Source organism: Microcebus murinus, chromosome 15, assembly GCF_040939455.1.
Source record: "Microcebus murinus isolate Inina chromosome 15, M.murinus_Inina_mat1.0, whole genome shotgun sequence".
Taxonomy (NCBI): Eukaryota; Metazoa; Chordata; class Mammalia; order Primates; family Cheirogaleidae; genus Microcebus; species Microcebus murinus.
Genome location: NC_134118.1, coordinates 56,882,024 through 56,906,956, shown reverse-complemented (window position 1 = coordinate 56,906,956; position 24,933 = coordinate 56,882,024). Strand labels below are relative to the sequence as shown.

At 32.9% G+C, this 24,933-nt stretch overlaps 1 protein-coding gene across 2 annotated transcripts in view; it reads left to right on the top strand.

Moving 5' to 3' along the window:
- The window catches only part of FAT4 (FAT atypical cadherin 4), a 157,490-nt gene that overhangs the window by 68,222 nt on the left and 64,335 nt on the right, over positions 1 to 24,933 (top strand). For both annotated transcript variants that reach the window (XM_076010637.1, XM_012784166.2), the window contains exons 2-6: positions 5,658 to 5,789; positions 14,572 to 14,833; positions 16,158 to 16,508; positions 22,903 to 23,825; positions 24,474 to 24,648. In XM_076010637.1, the coding sequence (XP_075866752.1) occupies positions 5,658 to 5,789; positions 14,572 to 14,833; positions 16,158 to 16,508; positions 22,903 to 23,825; positions 24,474 to 24,648 (1,843 nt within the window). The remainder of the gene's footprint in view (positions 1 to 5,657; positions 5,790 to 14,571; positions 14,834 to 16,157; positions 16,509 to 22,902; positions 23,826 to 24,473; positions 24,649 to 24,933) is intronic.

The following is a 24,933-nucleotide window of genomic DNA, read 5'->3' as shown; positions in this document are numbered from 1 at the left end:
CTTCTGAAGTAGGGACAGGGATTGCTTAAGACCTTTTATTACAACCTTCTAAATGAGAGATTTTCTAAACAAAGCATATAGAAGATGTTTTTCTGAAGCTCTTTTAATTTTTCAGTCATCATTATGCATATGAAGTTATTGCATTTTTGTAAAATCAATAGCTCATTTAATTTCATAATATAACCATTATATATGATGGCATAAGGGGTACATATGGCAATCAATATGATAAAATTGGTTCAAAATATCATTGTGATAGAGAACAACTTTGATTAATACTCTTTATAGACCAATAAAATATCTACTTTATTATTACATTTGCTGAACATGTAACTCTAGTACAAATGTAAAAATAACCCAAATTTACTATAACAATGGAAATATCTCTAAAGGAAAAGTTACGTGCTAGGTATAGATAAGTTGTCAGAATGAGCAGGACAAATTTTTGCTGTCAAAATCTCAGAATCTGGAAGTCTCTAAACTTCTAGACCATGTCTAGAGTAGAACAATGATCTTCAGTAACAGGATGAGATTTGCAATTGCCAATTTACGTAATATATCAATGTAATAAATAAACGAGTGCTACGAAACACTATTTTTGAAATAAATCTTTTTTGACAGTACTACTGATTACAAGGTATATTTAAATGCAATCTTGATGTCATTAATTGAATATATTTAGAGATAACATTTATGAATTCTAAACTATACTTTTGGTGCGAAGCTTGTCACAATTTTTGTTGTCTAGGTCTGGGGTTCCCGACCCCTGGGCCGTGAGGCCATACTGGTCTGTGGCCTGTTAGAAACCAGGGCATGTGTCACTGCCTGAGCTCCACCACCACTCCCCACAACAAAAACTGTGACAGGCTTTGCACTAAAAATATAGTTTAGAATTTACAAATATTATCTCTAAATATATTCAGTTAATGACATCAAGACTGCATTTAAATATACCTTGTAATCAGGAGTTCTGTCAAAAAAGATTTCTTTCAAAAATTGTCTTCCAGGAAACCGGTCTCTGGTGCCAAAATAGTTGGGGACCACTGGTCTAGCTGATAGTATTATGTAAGGAATTTGGTTTGGCAGTGTCAGTTTCACATAATAAAAAGTCAATAATGTAAATAATTATTATTGCCACTAAACAAAGCAAATAAACAAGCACTATTTGCCATGATGCATCAGATCTTACTGCTTTATAGTTCCTGTACTTTCTATCTATTCTGCCAAGTATTTAAATGTCAGTCATTTCTGAAAATGAATATTTACTGGTTGCATCTTTTAAGAAAGAAACAGCTTTTTGTAGACATTTTAAAAGCAGTCACTTTCACTGGTGTCTACAGAGAATTTAACTAAATTATCTTTATTTGTAATATAAACCCATGACCTTCCTGCTGAATGATGAATAGTCTTCCAGTGACATTGATAAGGCAAACACATTATTTTCTTTTAATGTAATGTAAAATAACCTAAAAGGGACAAGAATGTGCATAAAATAGTGTTTGTAAAGCTGTCCATCAAATATTAATTTGTCACAATTTTTGTTGGTCTGGCTCCCCCTACAAGTCCCTGGAAAAATCAATGGGCTTGAGTTAGGAGATCTAAATTTTTTTTATTAGACAAATCACTTGACACTTCAATGTCTTGGTTTTGATTCTCTATAACATAAGAGAGATGGACTTAATGATATTTAAGATTCTTTCAAAAATATTAATACTTCTAATTGCAAATGAATGGATTTCTGAACTATTAGTGTACTGTATAAATCCTGCAGTCTCCCAAATTAAAAGAAAATACATTATTTTTCATTCTCATTTGAGAACCATTCTATATAGGTTGGCGGAAGGATGTGAATTAAAATGCTTTAGAGTTTTTTTCATCTACTTCAATAAGAACCATTTTATTTAACTTGCACAGAGGTTATGCATTTAAGAATATGTTTTTAATTGTGGTTGAGGTGGTGACCACAGGGTAATTATCAGTTTATTAACTGAGGAATGTACTCATCATGGAATTTGCTATTTTAGTCAATTCCTTAAACTTGCATATAATATTTACTTCCATAATATTAATTTAAGTCATATTAAATTGAAGTGACATATAATTAAAGTGACATATCATGTTTTATAGTTAGATCTAGTTTTATAGTTAGAATAATGGTTTGATAATTGTTATTGTTAAATAATGTTCATGTTATATGCTGATGTATTCACTTTAAAAATTAAAAAAAAATCTCCAAGATATAATATCATTCTTGAGGCAGTGCAAAATAAAATGATAGACTGCATATTACAGAAAAAAATTAAAAGAGAAAAGCATTGTAAATTTTATAGCACTATTCTCATAGTTTTAACATTACCTTTATTAAAACTACCAAAAGAGACCATTTTTGAACTAATTGATCATTAGCTCCCTCAATCTCTGTCATATTTTTATTCTGAAATAAAATTATTTTATTTACCAGGTTTCCCTGTCTAGGAAGCAGGCATCCTGGTCCAGAAAGTTATTATTCTAAAGGTCCCCAAATGTTAACAATAGTCCTGGAAGTAGACAAAACCTGTGGTTCAACCATTAGCTTCAGCTGATGTATTTCTTAAGAATAAGTCAAACACAAATCTACCAAATCCATCTTGTAACTGTAGCAGGTGAAGCCACATATGTTCCTTAAGGGCCAAATATCAAAGCACAACAGTCAACATTTGATAGGCATGCATAAAATATGAGAGTGCCTTATCTTAGCGGGGTAATGTTTCTTTCATCTTTGAAGGGCATTTTCCATAAACTTTTAGAGTTGATACCTTAAAGTTGTCCCCAACTTAAGTTATAAAAGCTGTTGGCAGTATGTGCTTTGTTTTTATTTAAAATAGAGCAACCTCATGAAGAAAAGCTTCAGAGTTTGAAATGTGATTTGCTTTTTGCAAAATGAATGTTCAAATGATATTATTTTACTTCTGGTCTAAACAAATGTGAAGATAAATGTAAAACACCAAATGGGCAATGCTAGCACTAAAAGCTTAGCTATGCAATAGTGTTTGGTTTGTCTTTTAAAAGAATAGAATGTATTTTGCGACATATACATGCTTTAGTTTTAGAATAATGTTTTAGATTATTTTAAGATCTCAGAATTTTAAAGTAAACTGCTAATAGCCATTGTCCGTATTCTTTAAAATGACCCAATTTGTATAGAAAGAAAGGGGTCTATAACACATTATAATGTCTTAATTATTGTTTCCAGATATCTTCTCTAAACTTTTAATGTTTGATTACTGTTTCGTATGATAACATTTTAAAACAAATCATACCAAATCTTAGTCCAAAGAGGGCATAGTAATCGTTGGTGTCAGATCCAAGAGAGTGAGCCAAGGACTTGTTATGATCTGGAATCATCAGGAAAAATGATAACAGCCAAGAGCAATAGGTAAAGCATCTCAAAAAATTATCCATCTTGGAATAAAGATGTCAACAATATATTTTCCCATGGATAAATGCAAATGCTCTTATTTAAAAACATTCTATTAACATATTTCACCTATTTTCTGCAATGGATGGGTGACTTGTCTTATTTTCTTTCATATTTTAGTGACTAACACATACCTGTTATGTGATAGATTCTAAAATATTGAATGAATAAATGTTAGATCAGTTGACCACAACATAGGCACTTGGGTCCACAATCTTGCCATTCTTTGTAAATAGAAAGATCTACACTAGGGATTAGGGTATATGAAGGGATTGCAGGACAACACTTACCTATGCTAAGATCAGATTCCAGAATCACTTATTCTTAAATCAGCAGTTTTCAACTTTTTCAGTCTTTGGAAATACATATATATATAAGCTCTTCCTACACAAGCGCTTAGTGCTCATTCAATATGTACCAGAGATGAACAACAGATTATATTGATTGAATCTGGTTATGGGACTAGAATTCTTATTGATTGAATACTTTTTCTCATAGCCCCCCTCTCTCGTTCTAACGAACCTCCTAGGCCTGCCCGAACAGCTTAAAATCCAAGACCTTGACACCTCTCTGTGCCAGGAACTGCACCAAGCACTTTCTTAACCTATATCAACAAAGTTGAGTCTTCATAAAATACTTTAAGACACATACTATTATCCTGATTTAAGATGAAGGACTGAGGCTACCAGAAACTAAGTGCCCAAGTTCATCCAGCTAGTAAGTGGCAGATCAAAATTTGAACTCTGGTGTCTCCAATTCTAAAACCCATGAAAGTTGGAAATGATTCTAATAGAATGCAGTTGTGGCTATTGTGGTTTTTTTTTGTTTGTTTGTTTGTTTTTTTAACTCTGTTAGGCCTCTTTTTGTGGGTCTTTTCTTAAAGGAAGTGGTGTAGATAATGATTGTTGCTAGCTAAAATCAGAAGTAGCATATTTCCAACTTCTGAGACTCCCTGTCTTAACCATTCCCTGGAGTCATTTGAACCATTTACTCTATAATCCTAACTCTCCCACTAAAAGGTGGAACTAGAGGTGTAACAATTTTGTGTATTATTTTCTGGGTTTTCTCTTTTTATCAATTTCTCATTCATTTGTTTGTCTAGCTCCCCTACATTTCCCATTCATTCCTTGTCAAAGAATAATGACAATCCCACATATTGCCTCTCCCTCTCCCCTCAACCTCTTCCCCCTAACCCCTAAAAGGAGAAAACCCGCAATTCTTTTGCTCTCCCACTCTCTTCGTATTCACCCTCATCACTCTTGGATCTGATGGGGACTTTTGCAGCATAACTCTAAAAGATGACATTCTATCTGATGAGAAAAAAATGCCCTGGTTATATCCTAGCTAAATAGTTGGGTGGGTTTTTCTCCATGACTTAATTTTGTGACCCATCTGGGGAAGCTTTCAGTTTTACTGGCAGCTGTCTTCTTTTTTCTAATCAGAACATCATCTTTTAGCACCTAGCTCAAAAGACAAAACGCAGGGTTTGAAGTTATTATTTAGATTTCACAAATCCTTTAAACAGTTTTTCATAGGTGGGGAAACAAACAAGTAAGCCTGGCTAGGATCTTTCAAACAAAACTGTTAATATTTGCAACCTATATTTGCAACACGACAACTGCGATCATTTGGTTTCAGTCACAGATAAAAAGTGCTAATAGGAGTGGAAATAAAAAGAGAAGATGTGTGTGTTTTTTCTTCCCTGAAAGGTTGAGGGTTGACTTTATAGGGAGAAATTCTGAGTGTTTCTTAAAACAACATGATAACTTCTTTATTTCCCCCAGACATTAGTTGCCAATATGTAAACATTTCTGGAAGAAATTTTACACCACTTCATCTACATGTCAGATGGCATTTAATGATTGAATGACAGATGGTTTCAATCCTTGGCAGTTCCTCACTGATGTGCATATCTAGGGATTAAAATGACAGGTGATCAGTGACTTTTCTTGTATAAACTATATGGCAGTTATTTAAAATCAATTACTATCAAAAAGTCAAACAATCTTAGCTTCTATTTTGTTTTCCCATAAAGATTTCACAACTTTCCCTGGGAGTAGTTTCTGTTGTTTGGATGTTATATGCAAAGGTTCAGATTCATTTTGGTAGTCTTAGTTGCATGGGCTCTTGGTATGCATTTTAATTAGTATCTTGCAGACACATGGTGGTATTCATGCATTGTTTGTTTCTCTCTTTGTAGGTAGAAATAACACTTCAGGATATCAATGACAATCCACCTGTATTTCCAACGGATATGCTGGATCTCACTGTAGAGGAGAACATTGGAGATGGCTCTAAGATTATGCAACTGACAGCCATGGATGCTGATGAGGTAACATGTTTCTGAATTTTTAAAACCAAGTATTGCAGTGATTTATCAAATGTTTAGATATGTTGACAACTGTAATTACCCAATAATCAAGGTTAAACATTGTGTGCTCCATTCCAAAGAATATTGATTCTTGAAATGTGATTTAAGAATGTTAAGATAGAGGCTATCAATAGGTAATTTTCCTTTTGTTAGGAATCTGCAACTCAGTTAATTGCTGATTACATTTTAGATTTCTTACCCAAATTATTTTTTTCTCAAATAATAAAATATCTAAAGATATATTTCTTTTTATACCTTTATTATACCAATTTGCTATCTTATAACAGCTAGGGATTGATTTATATTTGTAAATCTAACAAGCAAATAATTTAAAATTACAGAATTTTAAGGTTAACTTATAATTTTTCATTTAATTTGCATATATGTATATATACACACATATATCTTTAAAAAACAAAATAGATAGTTCAATAATATCCTCATATATTTTTAGGATATTATTTTGGCAAGCTAATGCTTTTTCAGTTCCTTTAATACAGAAATTTCATGCATAGTGGTGAGTGTGATATTTGGGGGCCGTTTCTGACTTATTTCACTTAAGATAATGACCTCCAGTTCCATTTATGTTGCTGCAAAGGACATGATTTCATTCTTTTTTAGCTGAATAGTATTTTATTGTGTATATATACCACATTTTCTTTATCCAGTCATACATTGGTGGACACTTAGGTTGATTCCCTCTTTGCTATTGTGAATTGTGCTGTGATAAATGTAAGGGTGCAGGTATCTTTTTAATATAATGATTTCTTTTCCTTTGGGTAGATACCCCAGTAGTAGGATTGTTGGATCAAATGGTAGGTCTACATTTACTTCTTTGAGGAATCCCTATACTGTTTTCCATAAAGGTTGTACTAATTTACATTCTCACCAACAGTGCCTAAGTGTTCCCTTTTCTCCATATTTTCGCCAACCTCTGTTATTCTTTGCATTTTTATTAATAGCCATTCTTACTGGTATAAGATAATATTTTATTGAAGTTTTAATTTGCATTTCCCTGATGATTAGTGATATTGAGCATTTTTTATATGCCAGTGGCCATTTGTAGATCTTTTATTGAAAAATGGCTATTTATGTCTTTTGCCCATTTTTAATGAGATTATTTGGTTTTATTTTGTTTTTTGATTTTGTTTTTGAGTTGTTTGAGTTCCTTGTAAATTCTGGATATTAATTCTCTGTCAAATATATAGTTTTCAAATATTTTCTCCCATTTTGCAGGTTGTCTATTCACTCTGATGATTACTTCTTTTGCTGGGCAGAAGCATTTTAGGGGGCATAATTTAGATCAGTATTTTCTATATTCATATTTTAAGTTGAGCTATGTAATCACCATGCTCCAAATGGTATGGAAATTTATATAATTGTCATTTACATTTTTTCCCATGGAAAAAAATCCACAGCTCGTTTTGCCTTCTTACCGGGTAAAGAGTTTAATTAAGTTTAATTAATGCTCTGATGTTGAGGAAAGAAGAATAACCTTCCCAGACACCAGGATCTCTTTACCTTTTGTCCCATAAGCCAAGGCCAACACAGAGAAGGGAATTGAATTTCCTAACACTCTTGCAAACTCTAGAAATATCTGAAAATTTGATTTTTGGTCTATAAACTCATAAATTTATTTCTTTAACTTTACAAAAGTGAATAAGTAAGACTAATTTTAACAGCAAATACAGAAATGTAAAGACTCAGTCATTTACTATAATTTAATTACAGTAAATGATTAATGTAACAATTAATGTAACTGGTAGAAGGGAACAGAATAAAGTATAGACATTTAGATAATTATAGTTTCCTGTTAGAAAAGATTTGGTATCTTATTTTCAGTACCTTCTACTCAATTATATAGAGAAAAGTTCACACTTATTCCAAATTTAGCTATTGTTAAAAGATTTATGTGACTGAACACTTCTATTATTATAGATATGTTTTATCATTTAGTAAATATTTATAAATATTAAACATAAATATTGCTATAATTTAATAAATATTTAATTTTCTTAATGTTTATCATATATTTGGATATATCAATTCATAAAATTTCATTAACTCTTACTTGAAAATAGCAATAACAACCAAAAAAAACCCCACATGTAATTGACATAAGACAATTCACATCAAACAGTTGAAATTATAATGGCTATTTTATTGGCTATACTCTCTGTAGGAATAGAGCAAATAAAACTCATTTGTTTGAAATGATTTATTCTAATCATGTCAAAAGAATGAAGCAATAATCATGTTAATTATAATATATATATTCTAATGGGATGGCTGTTTACTCAATGGAATATTATAATTAGAGTGGGATTATTCAGTGCAAATTACAGTGAGTCACAAATAAAATTGTATTTGGAAATTTAGTTGTTTTAATCATCATACTTCTCTCTTAAGAACTGATTTGATTATGTCAAAGAGATGCCAACATTCAAAGCTTTTAACATTATGCTCTTGATACTGTTATAATTTTATATCTCTCCCTATATTTTCCTTTAAGGAATATTACAAATAAGTGTTAATATAAATGCAGTGGTGCCTGCATGTTTATTTTTCTCTGACTTCTCTTGTGTGTGTGTGTGTGTGTGTGTGTACATGTATATATCTGCTCACACTTCCATTGCCTTCAAGTTCATCTTTTAAGCTATGCTTACATTTACAGTGAGATTTGAGGAAGGTTGGGAATGTCTTTATGTCTCTAGGTATTTATACTAACACTTATTTTAATGAATATTGATTTATTTCTATTGAGCTTTGCTTTCTTAAGTTTAAAAAATACTTAATGAACAATGCAGGTTTTATCACTTAGACATTTAGTTTAAAACATACTGCATGTAAAATGATGATATCTAGGATTTACAAGAACTGCATGCGGGATGAGACAGGGTGGGCTAATACCAGGCAGAAAGTGTAAAGCTATAAAGTAGGAACAGACAAGGGAAATGGATGGAGGGTTGTTAAAATTCCAGGGGAGAGAGGAATGCTGACAATATGTGCAAGGTGTGACTTTATGCCTGAAGGCATAAAGATCACCACATTCTTTGTAATGGGATCTGTGCATGTGTGTGTGTGTGTGTGTGTGTGTGTGTGTGTGTGTGTGTGTGTGTGTAGAAAGGCAGCAGAGGGTGATGAAAGGGAGTAAGTAGGTGCACCTACAACTTTAAAGGCAAGGGAGACATTTTTGTAATAATGCTTTAGGACCTTACTTTTTAAAGTTGAAGCTCATGAGGTTTTTCTTCTTAAATACGTTTTCTCTTAAAAATTTTTAGTAGTATTTTAAAAACTACCAACTGTAACTCTCGTTGTAAGGAACCCACATTTCTTTGATGCCAAGCAAAATGGCTTCTATGGCATTTGGAATTTTTGGCTGTTTCCCTTTTTGAGTTGCTTCAAATAAATTAATATTAATGCTTTTAATAGTGTATAAACCTTTATTCTGTTTTCTCCTTTATTCTCAGCTCCTTACCTTTTAGTTGAACTTGGAGAAAAAAAATACTTGAAATGTTTTCCTTCTTACCAAACCATGGGCTCTGTTTTCTTTTTTCATCTAGTTTGAATAGGACTCAAGATTATGTAGGTCATCAGCAAATTGTGTTGATTTTTTTTTTTTGAGACAGAGTCTCACTTTGTTGCCCAGGCTAGAGTGAGTGCTGTGGCATCAGCCTAGCTCACAGCAACCTCAAACTCCTGGGCTCAAGCGATCCTTCTGCCTCAGCCTCCCGAGTAGCTGGGACTACAGGCATGCACCACCACGCCCGGCTAATTTTTTTGTATATATATTAGTTGGCCAATTAATTTGTTTCTATTTATAGTAGAGACGGGGTCTCGCTCTTGCTCAGGTTGGTTTCGAACTCCTGAACTCAAAGGATCCGCCCGCCTCGGCCTCCCAGAGAGCTAGGATTACAGGTGTAAGCCACCGCGCCCGGCCTGTGTTGATTTTTTAATTATTATTTATACACTTTCCTTAATTACTTAAGCTAACATATAAGTATCAGTGTGTTAGAGAGAGAAAGGGCTCTGGAGAATAAAGCCTGGGTAATAGAATTACAATTTTAGAAAGCAACATGTACATGTTCAACTTAATTTAAATATCACTTGAAACATGTTTTGGATCAAGATACACATCTTTTAAAAGCACGTGACTCTGTCAGTCTGTTGTTCCCTTTTACACACAGAATTATTATTCTAGTAATGAGCCAGGATACTTACACTTTGCTTCATGATACCATACTTGTTTTTGAAAATACTATTTAAGTTTGTAAAATACATTTGCAATTTATAGCTATTTATTTTTAGAATTCCTTCCATGTGCTTTTGTCTCTGTGGTTCGGGAGAGTAGAATATTTTAACCAGGATTATTTCCACTGCACTGCAGCTGAAACACAATATTTGTTTCTTGATGTTTTGCTGATATGGCACATTTTGGATATTAAATAAATAGACTTTTCAAAAAAACCTAATTAAATCATTACTCTTGGCTAGGCATTTGCAGACATTCACTAGTATTATTAATTCACCACATCAGCTGATTTTGAATAAGAAAATATATTGTTTTATCAACACAGTCTGCTGTGTCTTTGCTTCTTTTTAGAAGAATTATCACAACTTTAAGAATATCATTATTACAGTAATTTTGTAGACAGGGCATTTGTAAATATCAAACAATTTTTATAATAGCTTTAAATAGGTTTTTGTTTCTTTGGTTTCCCTTAATTTCCAAATACTTACCATTTTAATAGCTCAGAATTGAATGTAGTTGTTTTCGTATCTGGGCTAATTTACTAAAATGTTGGAATTCCTAGTAAAATGGAACAAATAGTACATAACATGGTCAGATTAGAAATCTAAAATTCTTATTGAATGTTTTTGTTAAACCATAAAATTATAATAAATATGTTAGGTACTCCATGTACACCTAAATATACAAGATCAATATGGATAATGTGTCAGACTCAGCTGTGCCATTATTAAATTAAAGTGTGCTTTGAGGCATTCATTTTACTAAATTTTAAGATTGGCTTGGGGAATGCAATACAAAAAGATAGCAAATACCACTACACATAAATTTTGAAAGAGGGAATATTTTTGCCTTAGACTGTTAGAAATCATTCCCTTAAATGTGTGAACATGAAGAAAAAAACATATGTAAGCAATGAGGGAAAAGCTGTATGGAAATAGTGGATGTTATAATCTTCCAGTATGTCAGCTTTAAATTCCTACAAACTCAAAACTTAAGTTTTTCCTAATATTCTTCTTGAGATTTCTTAGTACGAATATTTTAATAAGCAAATTTTTAAAGGTTAATAACATTAAAAGGAACATTTGTTTGTATGAGTATATCTAAAAGTAATTTTTGAAGTCAACAATTCCAACCATACTTACACCTCAGTGTCAAGATCAATAATTACATTATAATAGGAAGTCAGAAATCATATTTTCCCTAGAATATACAGCAACTCTAATAATATTTTGACTTAAATTGTTCTTTTGGAGAGGTCTAAGTCATCAAATACATTTAACCCATCGCGTTTCTCTTATAAGGAAATAGTAAAAATAAGAATAAAATAATAGCTAGCATTCTCCTATACTTAATATTTCTCAAGTGTTTTTCTAGATTTTTTAACATGTACTAGCTAATTTAATCTTCACAACAACCCTATTTGGGGGTAATATCATCATTCCAGCTAAGGAAACATAGGCTCAAAGAGGTTAAGTATGTGGCCCAATGCCACACAGCTAATCAGTAGTGGAGCAGAGCTTCAACCTCGAAAGTATAGCCGCAGAATGTTATGTCTCGATCAAAACAGTGTATGTTTAACTTAGACTTCTGATTATGATATACATAATTAAGAAATATCTCTCTTCATTCTTCCCACTGCCAATCCCTTCCTCTGCTGCTTCTTCTCACTCCTTAAACATCCTTGTTCAGTCCTTATGCTGCTGCTGTTCCTTTCTTCATCTTTTCTGATTTAAATTCTGAACAACTTCTGTGGCTTCAAGATACCTCATACCATGACCCTCAGAATTTTTCTCAAACCTCATTCCCAAATCTCTGATTGCCAGATCACTATTTCTACAAAGCTTGCCTTCAGTCACTGAACACACCACAAGTGAAATTTCACCTCATAATATTTTCTACACCAAACCAGAGCCTATTTCTGAAATGTCTTCAGTAATTCTCAGCCAAAGTAATTTGAAATTTAAAAAGTTTTTTTTTCTTTTCTTTCACTTTTACTCATCACAAATGATTGTTAAAAGAAGTGAGAACATATATGGAAATGTTGAACAAATGAGAGACATTATTAACATTATTTCTACATCCAATAATCTGTCGAATCATACTAATTCGACTTGTATATTTTGCTTCGTACATTGTGATGTGACTCAGAGTCTAAGAGTTGAGGCAAAGATGGCCAGGATTTCAGTCCCTTTGTCTCAGTCTCTTTATATTTAAAATGAGGATTATAATTGTACTTACCTCAATAGTTTGCCTTTAAGAATTAAATCAATTAGTGCCCTTGAAGTGATGTGCTCAAAGCAGTGCTTACTTAGCACCTAGTAAGCATTTAATGGATGTTCTATTTTTCCCAACTTTGTCTTTCCCTTTGCCAGCTTTCTAGTTCAGAGTTCACAGTTTTGAGTTCAGAGACCTGAGAGAACACATGAAATCATCCATGATTTCATTTTACAGGACAGGGACTTGGGACTTGTTTCGCTAGCTTTGGGGAAATGAGGCCCATCTTTTGGGCTCAAACTCTACTTGGTGTTTCCTTTCTCTGGCCTTTTCTCACCCTAGCCCACAAGACTATATCAATAACCTTAAAAGGGTGCTTCCAATTTAAACAAGAAATGGGTTTCTTGGCCATAGAATTCAAGAAGTTGTGTTACATTTGAGATTCTGCAAAATATACTCTTAACCTAACATTTTAGCTTGACTTTTTTTTGTTCTAGATTAAAACTCTCCACTCTAACAAACTGTTCAACAGTGAAGTAAGCCAAGCATATTATTTTCCCTCCCTCTGCACTTTTGCTTACACTCAAACATTTTTGTTAGTCTTTACTTTTTTAAAAAAGATTTCATTCTACAAAACTCAGTTCAGCCCTGTAGTCTCCATTGTATCTTTCCTAAATAAAGCAACTCCAAATAATCCCTCTCTCTTATCTTGGTTCTTAAGTGCTATTGCAAGCCTCCTCTATTTAGCACTTGCCTTGTCATTTAATTACCTTTTCATGATATATCAGAAGGAACACAGCTCAGAGTCAGGCAGACTCAAGTTTGAAATCCACACCAACACTTACAGTGTGCCTGTGTGTGAGTTAACTCGCATCAGGACCCAGGGGCTTCATTTCTGAAAGTGCACTTCATGGAGTAATGAATTACAGTGAGATAATGCATGCATAGTGCTGCCACAGTGCCTGGTGCTGAGCAAGCCTTTAGCAAACCTTCTGGTTAATGTGGTTACAAGTAATAGTACTATTGGTATTTTCCACAGTGACTATTTTACTCCTTTCCATGTGTATTTTTTATGAGTTAACAAAATAAAGCTAATATTGAAGGCTTAAATTTGTTTTGTTATTTAGTGGAGTGAATGGTGAAAAACTGTAAAATGCTCATGCTAACTTTCTTATTTTTTATTTTATTGTGATAAGAACATTTAAAATGAAATCTACCCTCTTAACAGATTTTTAAGAGTACAATACAGTACTGTTAACTATAGGCACAATGTTATAGAGAAAATCTCTAGAAATTATTTACCTTGCATAACTAAAGATTTATTTATATATCACATATATAGTTTGAAAGCCTTTTCTTCTATTTCATAGTTTGCTTTTTCATTTTGTTGATGTTTTCCTTTGCTATACAGAAGATTTTTTGTTGTTGCAGTGTTGTCTGTTTTTGGTTTTGTTTCCTTGCTTTTGGGGTTATATCCATGAAACCGTTGCCAAGACCATCTTTTAGGAGCTTCCTTCTAGGAGTTTTGCAGTTTCAGGTCTTATGTAACTTTGTAATACATTTCATCCTGATTTTTGTGTATGGTGTAAGAAAAATGGCTAATTTCATTCTTTTGCATGTGAATATCCAGTTTTCCCAGCACCATTTTTAGAAGAGACTATCCTTTCAGCATTGTATATCCTTGGTACCCTTATTGATGATCAGTTGACCATTATGTGTGAATTTATTTCTGGGCTTTCTACTTTGTTCCATTGGTGTATATATCTTGTTTTTATGCCAGTACCATACTTTTGAAATTTACGATGACTTTGTAATATATTTTAAAATCAGGAAGCATTATGCCTCCAGCTTGGTTCCCCTTCCTCAAGATTGTTTTGGCTATTCGGGGTCCTTTGTGATTCCATATATAAGTTTTAGAATTATTTTTCTATTTATGTAAAAAAAATGCCACTAGAATTTTGATATAGATTGTGTTGCATTTGCAGATTGCATAGATATTAGAAATTTCAACAATATTAAGTCTTCTGATGCAGGGATATAGGATGTCTTTCCATCTGTTTGTTTCTTTCATCAATGTTTTATAAATTTCAGTATTAATCCTTCACCTCCTTAGTTAAGTTTATCTCCCGTTACCTTTGGAAATCCTATAATATCATACGAACTTAAAGCCAAAAAGCCTCTCTTTGTCAAATACGTGTTCAATAGAAAATATAAGGAGCAATGCTCTTGCTTCGTTGTTTACTTCCAATAACTCAGCTCCTTGGTCTCTTTTTTTAGGGTGCAAATGCTCTTGTGACATACACCATCATTAGTGGAGCTGATGATAGTTTCCGCATTGACCCTGAATCTGGAGATTTGATAGCAACCAGGCGGTTGGACAGGGAACGCCGTTCCAAATACTCATTGCTGGTTCGTGCCGATGATGGTCTTCAGTCCTCGGACATGAGAATTAATATCACTGTTAGTGATGTGAATGACCACACACCCAAGTTCTCCAGACCTGTGTACTCTTTTGACATCCCAGAAGACACAATCCCTGGTAGGTGACATGCCCTTAAGTGTGTTTTGCAAGGATCACCTGTGACTAAAATTACAGACTATATTTTGGCTGCTCTCAATTAATGACTAATTTTTACCATATGCTACTAGTTATAAAAATATATATGCTGGAATTTTGAGTCTTTTAATTAACCATCTTTGCTACAATTCCCAAGAAAATTGCTTTATTTTTGAGACTGAATAAGGCTAGCCATTTATTTGATTACTAATTATAGGTATTTTTATGTCTGAAAGTATTGTGACATGGGTTGTTAATTTTTCTGGCAACTACGGTTTTGATACTCTTTTTTCCACTTTAAAAATGTCTAATGAGTTTATGCTGCTGTGTATAAATAGAACAAAAAAAGGACATGGAAAACTGTGAATACTGGTTCTAAACACTTACTAACTGTGTCACCAAGGGTAAATTAATTCATTTCTCTTAGCTTGAATTTTTTCTCCTATAAAATAGAAACTAAATTCTGTTAGAGTTAGGGTAAAGGTTAATTTAGAAAATTTTTGTGAGTTTGCATTATGAGACTTAGATATTAGCAGCTGCCCAGTAAGTATTACTAAAATCTGAATCTTGATTTATAAACTAGCCTCTTTGAACGTATTATATTGGGATTGTTGAGTCTGAGCACTCAATATCCATATGTCTGGAATTTGTGTATGCTTCATTCCCATTATTGGAAATTTTTATCTGAAATTGAAATTTTATTCTGAATTACATTTGGAATGAGTGTGCATCATAAGGCATATGGTCTAGAAACGCCATTTGGCAAAGAAATAAACATTTATAGGGGACTACTTCTTTCTACAATTTTATTGCCCAAGATGTGTTGCATGTATCCTTCATGAAATTCCTATCATAGAAATTCCTTGCCTTAATTATAGCAATGACCATATGAGCTATAGAGTGATCTCCTCAGGGGATAAATCTATATTATTTCTTGGAATCCTCAGTTCCTGACACTAGCATTGGGCTACAATACATGTTCACTCAATTCATCAATATGTTTATGAATTGGTACTGCTAGGAGGAAAATTAATGTCAGAGTAGGATTAATCAACCAGGACATTTGCACTGCAACCTGAGATGCACTGGTTATCTAATGTGTTATATGTTTTATTGATACATGGGAATGTTGGTATCAGTGTTAATGTAGAAATCTGTAGAATGTTGTGTTCACTATGTTTTCATAGTGGTTGTGTAGCTAAGATATTTTACTGTACAAATACATTTCTGGTGACTTTGTATTTATTGTCTCAGTAATACCCCTTGTTTCACTAATTTTAGACTATTAATTTATTCTTTTTGATAGGTTCATTGGTAGCAGCTATTTTAGCTACGGATGATGACTCTGGTGTGAATGGAGAAATTACATATATTGTGAATGAAGATGATGAAGATGGCATTTTTTTCTTAAATCCAGTTACTGGAGTCTTTAATTTGACTCGAGTATTAGATTTTGAAGCTCAGCAATATTATATCCTCACTGTTCGAGCTGAAGACGGTGGAGGACAATTTACTACCATCAGAGTTTATTTCAATATTCTAGATGTAAATGATAATCCACCTATTTTCAGCTTGAATTCATATAGCACATCTTTAATGGAGAATCTACCTCTAGGATCTACTGTTCTTGTGTTTAATGTTACTGACGCAGATGATGGTATGTACTTTGTTTAATACGCTTTTAAAAACTTCATTAAAATGTCACTAAAAAAATGTCATTTACATTATAGTTATTTAATGTGTTCAGCTGTTACAAATTTTCATTTTGTGACTATTGGTCCAAAGTCAAGGAATAGAATTATAATTTAACTACAGAAGATTTTAAAAATTAAATATTTTATCTATTAAGTTCTTATTTATAATAACATAACATGCCTTTTATCATTTTATAAAATCTATAAACTATCCTCTTTTGTTCTAGTAAAAGTTTAGTAATGTAGAAGTAAGTCATAAGAATTTTTTGGTAGATTTTCATTAGATAAATAAAAATATTTATGTGTATATATATTATTTGAACTTAAAAATGATAAAATTTAGAAGCTAAAGGGAACTAAAGCCTTAAAAAATAATACTTAGAAGTGTATAACTAAGTTCTATATTTTTGACTCAAAAATTGCTAACAATATTGTAGCAAGCTTTCCTGCTTTGACTCAAAGGACAGTCTCAGATCTGTTTAAGTTATATACTCAAGTTGAGATTTTGCACTAACTCTGTACTTTACAAATGTTTGATTTCTATTTATTGCAAAAGCATTTGGCATGCTTTCTTTTAAAAGCTTACACCGTGGCCTTTCTTCCAAGATTTGTTTTATAAGTATGAATATCAGATAAGATAGCATTGTAAAGATCACCAGTCTTTAGCCAAGTTGTTTAGAAAATTAATATATTGTTTTCCCTTCCACTGGATGCAACTAAATGTCCTATCAGTATACAAAACAAGGGAAGAGGAAATAGGTCTCCAACCTAAGGAATGCCAAGTACCATAGGCATTTCTACCTCAATTTAGAATTTTCTGGTTCTTATGACTTTGATGATTCATGTAATCTCAGAATACCATTCTATTTTAACATTCTATTCTATACTTAGTTTCCTTTCAGTAGTGTCTAGAAATGGCACTTGGAAAGATATGAGAAGCAAAAAGCACAGTATTTTATATATGTTTCAATAAATGAATTTGGAAATACTTTCTTTAGAATTTATTGAGTAAGTGCTTTTTAAAGTTTCCTCCTCTTATTTGAGTACAGTTAAAATTGGATACGTGAATATGTCTACCATACATGCAACTGTAATCTAGTACTACTACTGTTACTCCTGCTATTGCCAATAATGCTACTACCCATCATAGCAATATTAATAATAATATCAATAACTGACATCTGTCAAATATTTAGTATGTACCCAGTCCTGGCCTAAGTATGTGGAACATGTTATTTCACATACCTCATCCCAAATCTATGGATGGGCTCCAATTAGTTATCTATATACATAACTGAGGTTAATTGCTACTTTGGAAATTGATTTGTTTGTTATCATAACTTTTAGTTAGTTTACCTGTTTCCTGAATATGAATATTTTCAATGCTACTCATACATTTTTAACTTCTCTGTAGCTTTCGGTAGTGAAGAATTTTCCACCATTTTTCTTTTTGATTTGTTTTGCATCAAAGAGAGCCCATTGGCCGGGCGCGGTGGCTCAAGCCTGTAATCCTAGCACTCTGGGAGGCCGAGGCGGGTGGATTGCTCAAGGTCAGGAGTTCAAAACCAGCCTGAGCAAGAGCAAGACCCTGTCTCTACTATAAATAGAAAGAAATTAATTGGCCAACTAATATATATATGTAAAATTAGCCGGGCATGGTGGTGCATGCCTGTAGTCCCAGCTACTCGGGAGGCTGAGGCAGAAGGATTGCTTGAGCCCAGGAGTTTGAGGTTGCTGTGAGCTAGGCTGACGCCACGGCACTCACTCTAGCCTGGGCAACAAGCGAGACTCTGTCTCAAAAAAAAAAAAAAAAAAAAAGAGAGCCCATTGTTTCATAGAATTGTGTGCTCCTCTACAATAAATTTCAGTTATCTTCATAGCTTAAAGTGTAGGGAAACTGGGAAAATAGCATAAAGTAAGCTTTCTTTGTCAATACCTGATTGAATATTCCATGCACACGTAAGCAAAGAAATACATTAATCATTGACTCCAGGTCACTTTATATGGATTTTTTTTCTGTAATTGTGTAGAGTAAAAGTTTCAAGTTACATTTATTCATTGTTTTAGTTTTGAATACTTTTATCAGTGTAATTTCCTGTACCTTGGCCTTAAATATAGGACAGAGTTCCTGTTCTTGCTGAATTTCAAGGACAATGATAAGGCTGTGTGAGGGTAACCTTGCATGTAAAATTTGCTAATTCAGTTACACTAAAGATTCTCAAAGTTTTTCTCAAGCACTATTATTCAGATGTTTTTAAATTAACTATTCTTAATTTCTGATCAGAAAGTTCTTGAGAAGGTAATATTGTCATCTTCTTAAGTGAAGTAGTTTTATATGAAAATAAATTTAACATTTTTTGTTATCTGCATATAGATTCTCTCAGGGTTTAAAATTTAGATCACATGACATTTCATAAGAATAAAACAAATCTTTTACTGTTTTCACAAGGTAAGTAATAACTGTATTAATCATGAGGCTTCTATCCATACAGTTAAAAATATTATATTTAGGAAAATTATTATAAATTGGAGCATCATAAAAATATCCTGGCTTTGGCTGGGCACGGTGGCTCACGCCTATAATCCTAGCACTCTGGGAGGCCGAGGCGGGCGGATCGCTCAAGGTCAGGAATTTCAAACCAGCCTGAGCAAGAGTGAGACCTGTCTCTACTACAAATAGAAAGAAATTAATTGGCCAACTAAAAATATATATACAAAAAATTCGCTGGGCATGGTGGCGCATGCCTGTAGTCCCAGCTACTCCGGAGGCTGAGGCAGTAGGATCACTTGAGCCGAGGAAATTGAGGTTGCTGTGAGCTAGGCTGACACCATGGCATTCACTCTAGCCTGGGCAACAAAATGAGACTCTGTCTCAAAAAAAAAAAAAAATCTTGGCTTTAATAATCATTTTATTATTATAGAAATAATAAATGTCTAGAACAATACATGTGAAAATATTGGAGAATCATATAAGAATGCTTTACTAATAAAGCAATGGTAATTTTTGCTAAATAAATATACCCATGTATTCTTAGTGCACAGTGAAGACCATTTGACTAGTCAATGAATTTCATATTCTAGTGATTTTTTGACCTGGTTGAAACTGCTTCATAAAAATGAATGTTATCCAGAATACTTATATGTGTTGCAGCTATCTGAAAAGTTGACAAATATTAGTTCTTTATAGAAATATAAGATAATATTTATAGATTATGAATAAATATATATTTTTAATCATGGAACTATATACCTATAATTTTTTAAAACATTTTATTATTTATATATATTTAAATATGTATATTTTTATATATTTTATAGGCTCTGCTTCCTGGAGATAAATTATTCATGAGGATGAAATCCAATCTATACCTATCTATAACACAACCATACATACAACAATAAAACTGCTAGGAAGAATCATGTAACTAAATGACTTTCAGAACATTGAACATAAAGGGTTTGAAATGTGGGCTGTTTTAAGTTAGAATGGGCTTTTATAGCCCACTAAATTCAAGTTCCAACAGTTATGGATAAAGCATAGAATTTAAAAATAATATATTTACTGTTTCATGATTCAGATATTTGCTACAAAGAGGAGAGAGAGAAAAATGGTCCATGCTTAGTATTTTTCAGGATACTACAAATGTGCAGGGAGGATTTTGAGTTTTAATATGTCCACATGTATTTTTAGATGTTGAGTATATGCCCAGAGTTACTTATTAGACTTGTCAGGAATGAAAAGTCCTTTTCTTTACAGTAAAGTAGACGGCTTCCGTTGCCTATAATTGCATCAGTTGGGTTTCGGTTTCTGAGATGAGAGCTATTTCCTAGTGTTGTAATATTTTGTGCAAAAGTTGTTAAATTTATATTTTTTATCAAAGATAATAATTATTATCTTCAGTTCCTTTTTAATATTGCCACCTAATATATTTGTCATTATGGATTACAATATAAGATCAATTCTTTATTTGTAATTCTAGTTAGTTTAAAATTTATTACTTCCTCTGCCCACCCATTTACCAAACTTTTCCCTTTTATGAAAGAGGTTGTCCTGCAGTTTATAGCACGGCCATAAAAATCTCGGTATCATGTTCTCTTTTTGCCTCTGCAATTTAGCTGTTTACCCAAGGATGCGGCAGACTTGGTGGACTAAGGATCTTCAGATCCTTGCTTTAATTGCTCCTATTCCCGTTGATTTATGTGGAAATGTTAGGCCATCACTTCATAGCCATGTGAAATTTTGTCAGTGTGCTTAACATTCTTTGATCATGGATAGGAAAGATTTTATATGCTTTTGTAGATATAAATTTTATACCTCTGTTGGTATTATTTTTTATTCAGGTGTTTTCCTAACTGTTTCTAATAATAATGTTTGAGTGTGGGCATCAAAAAAATAGAAACTAAATATTTGCTGGTAGACTTTGTTATAGGAAATGCGGAAAATTTCCTTAAAAAGTAATAAAAGTTAATTAGATTATATATAACATATATGAATATATATATACATACACATAATCAAAAATAAAAAGTTCCACCAATTGATGTGTGTGTATGTATATGTATGAAATTGGTAGAACATTTTATCCTCCAAAACCTTTGGAATTTTGTTATAAGAAGTTGAAGTAGGCTGTTGGCTTTATTTCTATCCAGATCTTTAAATTCTCTTTCTCTCCTGCTGGTGAATTGACCGGTAACCTGTGTTAGCTTTATTTATTCATCTTTTTCCTGATCCTCAGGCTCCTAAGTATTCCACACTGTATAACCTCTGCTTTGTTCACTTGTGAATAGTCTTAAATAAACTGTAAAGATTAAAAGCCAGGACTTATAATGAGGGGGGAAACCCTACCTTTTCAAAGATTAACTCAACCATTGTTTACCCTAGAAATTTTTGTCAATAAGCCAGTGCCTGAAAGTTATCTTTATAAATATTTTTCCTATGCATCAAGTTAGGCAAAGGACATTATTTAAAGGCCATAAAATCACAGGAAAAAAGTAAGTGTGACATTTTAAAAAATAACAAGCCCTACATGGTAGAAAAAAAAAACCTCATTACTCAGGTAAAGTTTGCCTTTGTTAAAAAAACTTGATGAAGTTCGAGAAAAGGCAAAAGCTAACTGAAGCAGTCATAGAATACTAAAAAGAACATTTAAAATAAATAAAGAGCAAAAAGGTGATTAAATTGTTCTAGAAGACTCTTAGGAAAGAGTAGACATCATCTCTGATAGGTGGACTTCAGAAACCTGGATAGTTAATTAACTTTAGAAATATAGGGGCTATTTATAAGCAATTCATGTTACTCAATAGATATTCCCTAGTCTAAAAGTATAAAATCTCTGCTAAAGATGGATTATCTGGGTGCATGATATGTTTCTTATCACAATATCCTCTAATATTCCCAACATCTTTAGGATAAACTATACAAATACACATGGCATTATGGCCAGTGAAGAAAACACCGTTCTGAGACAGAAAAATCTGACTTTTTCTTTCTGTTGTCAATGCTTATGTTACCTTCCAATTATTTACTAAAACAGTAGGCTGATCTATTCTCCATCTTATCTTTGTTATAGGATTCTCTGCAATTATTTTCTGAATTAAGGATTTAGATATATTTTTAACTTAAAAAATGACACATGTTCCTAGGAAAAAATAGACATTATCTAAATATAACCCAATGATAGTATGAGCATTTTTATTTGGAGACTTTTATGTATAGTTTCACTGCTAATGATTCCTTTGAAGAAATTTTTTTAAAAACTTTAAATATATATAATAAAGTTTGAGAAAGAGCTACTTACTTGAAGACTATTACTTAGCTATATGCTTAATAGGAATTAATAAGTATTTATTGGTTCTGACAAGAAATGTAAAAGTAGACTTACAGCATTCATGAGTAATGCCATACCATACATCAGAACATTTTATTACCCTTCTCTGAAAATTGGTGTTGGCTTCAATAAATTACTGAAGTTATAAATGTTTGGCTAATAGTATGGAGTGTGGCACTGTTAGTATTGGACCATTGGGAATTATGTGATAGAAATAAGGAAAAGTATAGAAAAATATGCACGCTATGGAATACTTTCACTTTTGTAATTTAACATTTCAACACCCTAGTAAATAACAAGCAGTATATAGATCATTTGTTTATCAGATTATAAACATCTTTTCAGATCAAAAGTTAGCAGGAAAAGACTTATATGTATGCATTATTTACTAAATAAATTAACTGCAGCTAAATGATTCATAAAGTGTGTCTGAGAGTATGATATATCAAGCAGGCCAGAAGATTTGGTGCAGCTTAGTTAGCTATCAGCATACATTTAAGAAAGTTTTATTTTTTTCCCTCAATTTCAGGCATCAACTCTCAATTGGCTTATAGCATTGCTTCAGGTGATAGCCTGGGACAGTTCACAGTTGACAAGAATGGTGTACTTAAAGTTCTAAAAGCCCTGGACCGGGAAAGTCAGTCCTTCTACAACTTGGTTGTTCAGGTGCATGACCTACCACAGCTTGCGGCCTCCAGATTCACGAGCACTGCTCAAGTCTCCATTATTTTGTTGGATGTCAATGATAACCCACCAGCATTTCTTTCCCCTAAGTTGACATACATTCCAGAAAACACACCTATTGATACTGTTGTTTTCAAAGCCCAAGCAACTGACCCAGATAGTGGGCCAAACAGCTACATTGAGTACACCCTGCTGAACCCTTTGGGAAACAAGTTCAGTATCGGAACCATTGATGGTGAAGTGAGGCTCACTGGAGAACTGGACAGAGAAGAGGTTTCTAATTATACCCTGACAGTGGTGGCTACAGACAAAGGCCAACCGTCTCTCTCTTCATCTACAGAAGTTGTGGTTATGGTACTGGACATCAATGATAACAACCCCATTTTTGCACAAGCTTTGTATAAAGTGGAGATAAATGAAAACACACTCACTGGAACAGATATAATACAAGTATTTGCGGCAGATGGAGATGAAGGTACAAATGGACAGGTGCGCTATGGCATTGTGGATGGTAATGCCAATCAAGAATTTCGAATTGACTCTGTCACAGGTGCCATCACTGTGGCTAAGCCTTTGGATAGAGAGAAAATACCTACTTACCTTTTAACTGTTCAGGCAACAGATCGGGGCAGCACCCCACGAACTGATACCTCTACTGTGAGCATTGTTCTACTGGATATTAACGATTTTGTTCCTATATTTGAGCTATCTCCATATTCTGTAAATGTCCCTGAGAATTTAGAGACACTACCCAGAACAATTCTTCAGGTCAGTATATTTAAATAAAAGAATATGTGTTCACTATAAGACATCTAACTGAAAATTCCCCCCTCTTCTACAATGTTCATTCTTCCCCATCCTCTCCCCATTCTTATCCATAAATGCTCAATTACAGATATAGCAAATCTTGAAAAGATTTATAAACATCAAACTTAAGAACTTATTAATTTCCTCTTAGATGAAAATATTGCATTTCAATTACATTCTTTTGCGTATATTCATGTTGCACACATTTATGTATTTATGTTTTTGAATTTGTTTCACTATGAGAGTAATGTCTGCACATAGTAAGAAAATAAAATGAGGTTTGAAAAATCTGTTACAAATATTGTTTTACCTTCTCTCTTTGTGAATTCAATTACTCAGGTGAAACTGCTGTTAAAAATTTTTGTGAAGCCTTCCAAAAATGCTTTGCATTAGTTCTATGCATTAGTTTTATTCATATCTTTACATAAATAGATTTATGCAATATAAACTATGCTGCGCTTTTTAATTTTTTACTTGAAAAATTAATTACAACTTAGGAATCTTTGAGTGTGGTTCTACCTTGTTATTTTTATCAAATACATTGAATTCTATGGAATGCATTGTCTTTATTTTGCTCAAATCCATGGTGTGTACTATTCTCTCCTACAGGTGGTGGCAAGAGATGATGATCAAGGATCTAACAGCAAACTCTCATATGTTCTTTTTGGTGGTAATGAAGACAGTGCTTTCACTCTCTCAGCCAGTGGAGAACTTAAAGTAACACAGAGTCTGGACAGGGAAACTAAGGAGCACTTTGTCTTAATGATTACAGCTACAGATTCGGGTAAGTCCATTGCAACCTTGTTCAACTGTGAATAATTTCTTCATAATAAGAGTAAAAGAAAGTATGTTTTATATACCAGCAAATTAAATATTTGTTGAAATTTACTAATTCTTGAAATTCTGGATTATAGATATGCAATTTATGACACATAAATCACTTTATAAAATCTCTATGTAAGTGGTAAGGGCTTAAGAACATCGCAAGCAAAGCTCTTCCTGTAAAACAAAATGCATCCTTGACCTGTAAGCCACTGAGTACCTCCCAGTGTGACCTACACTCTTGAGC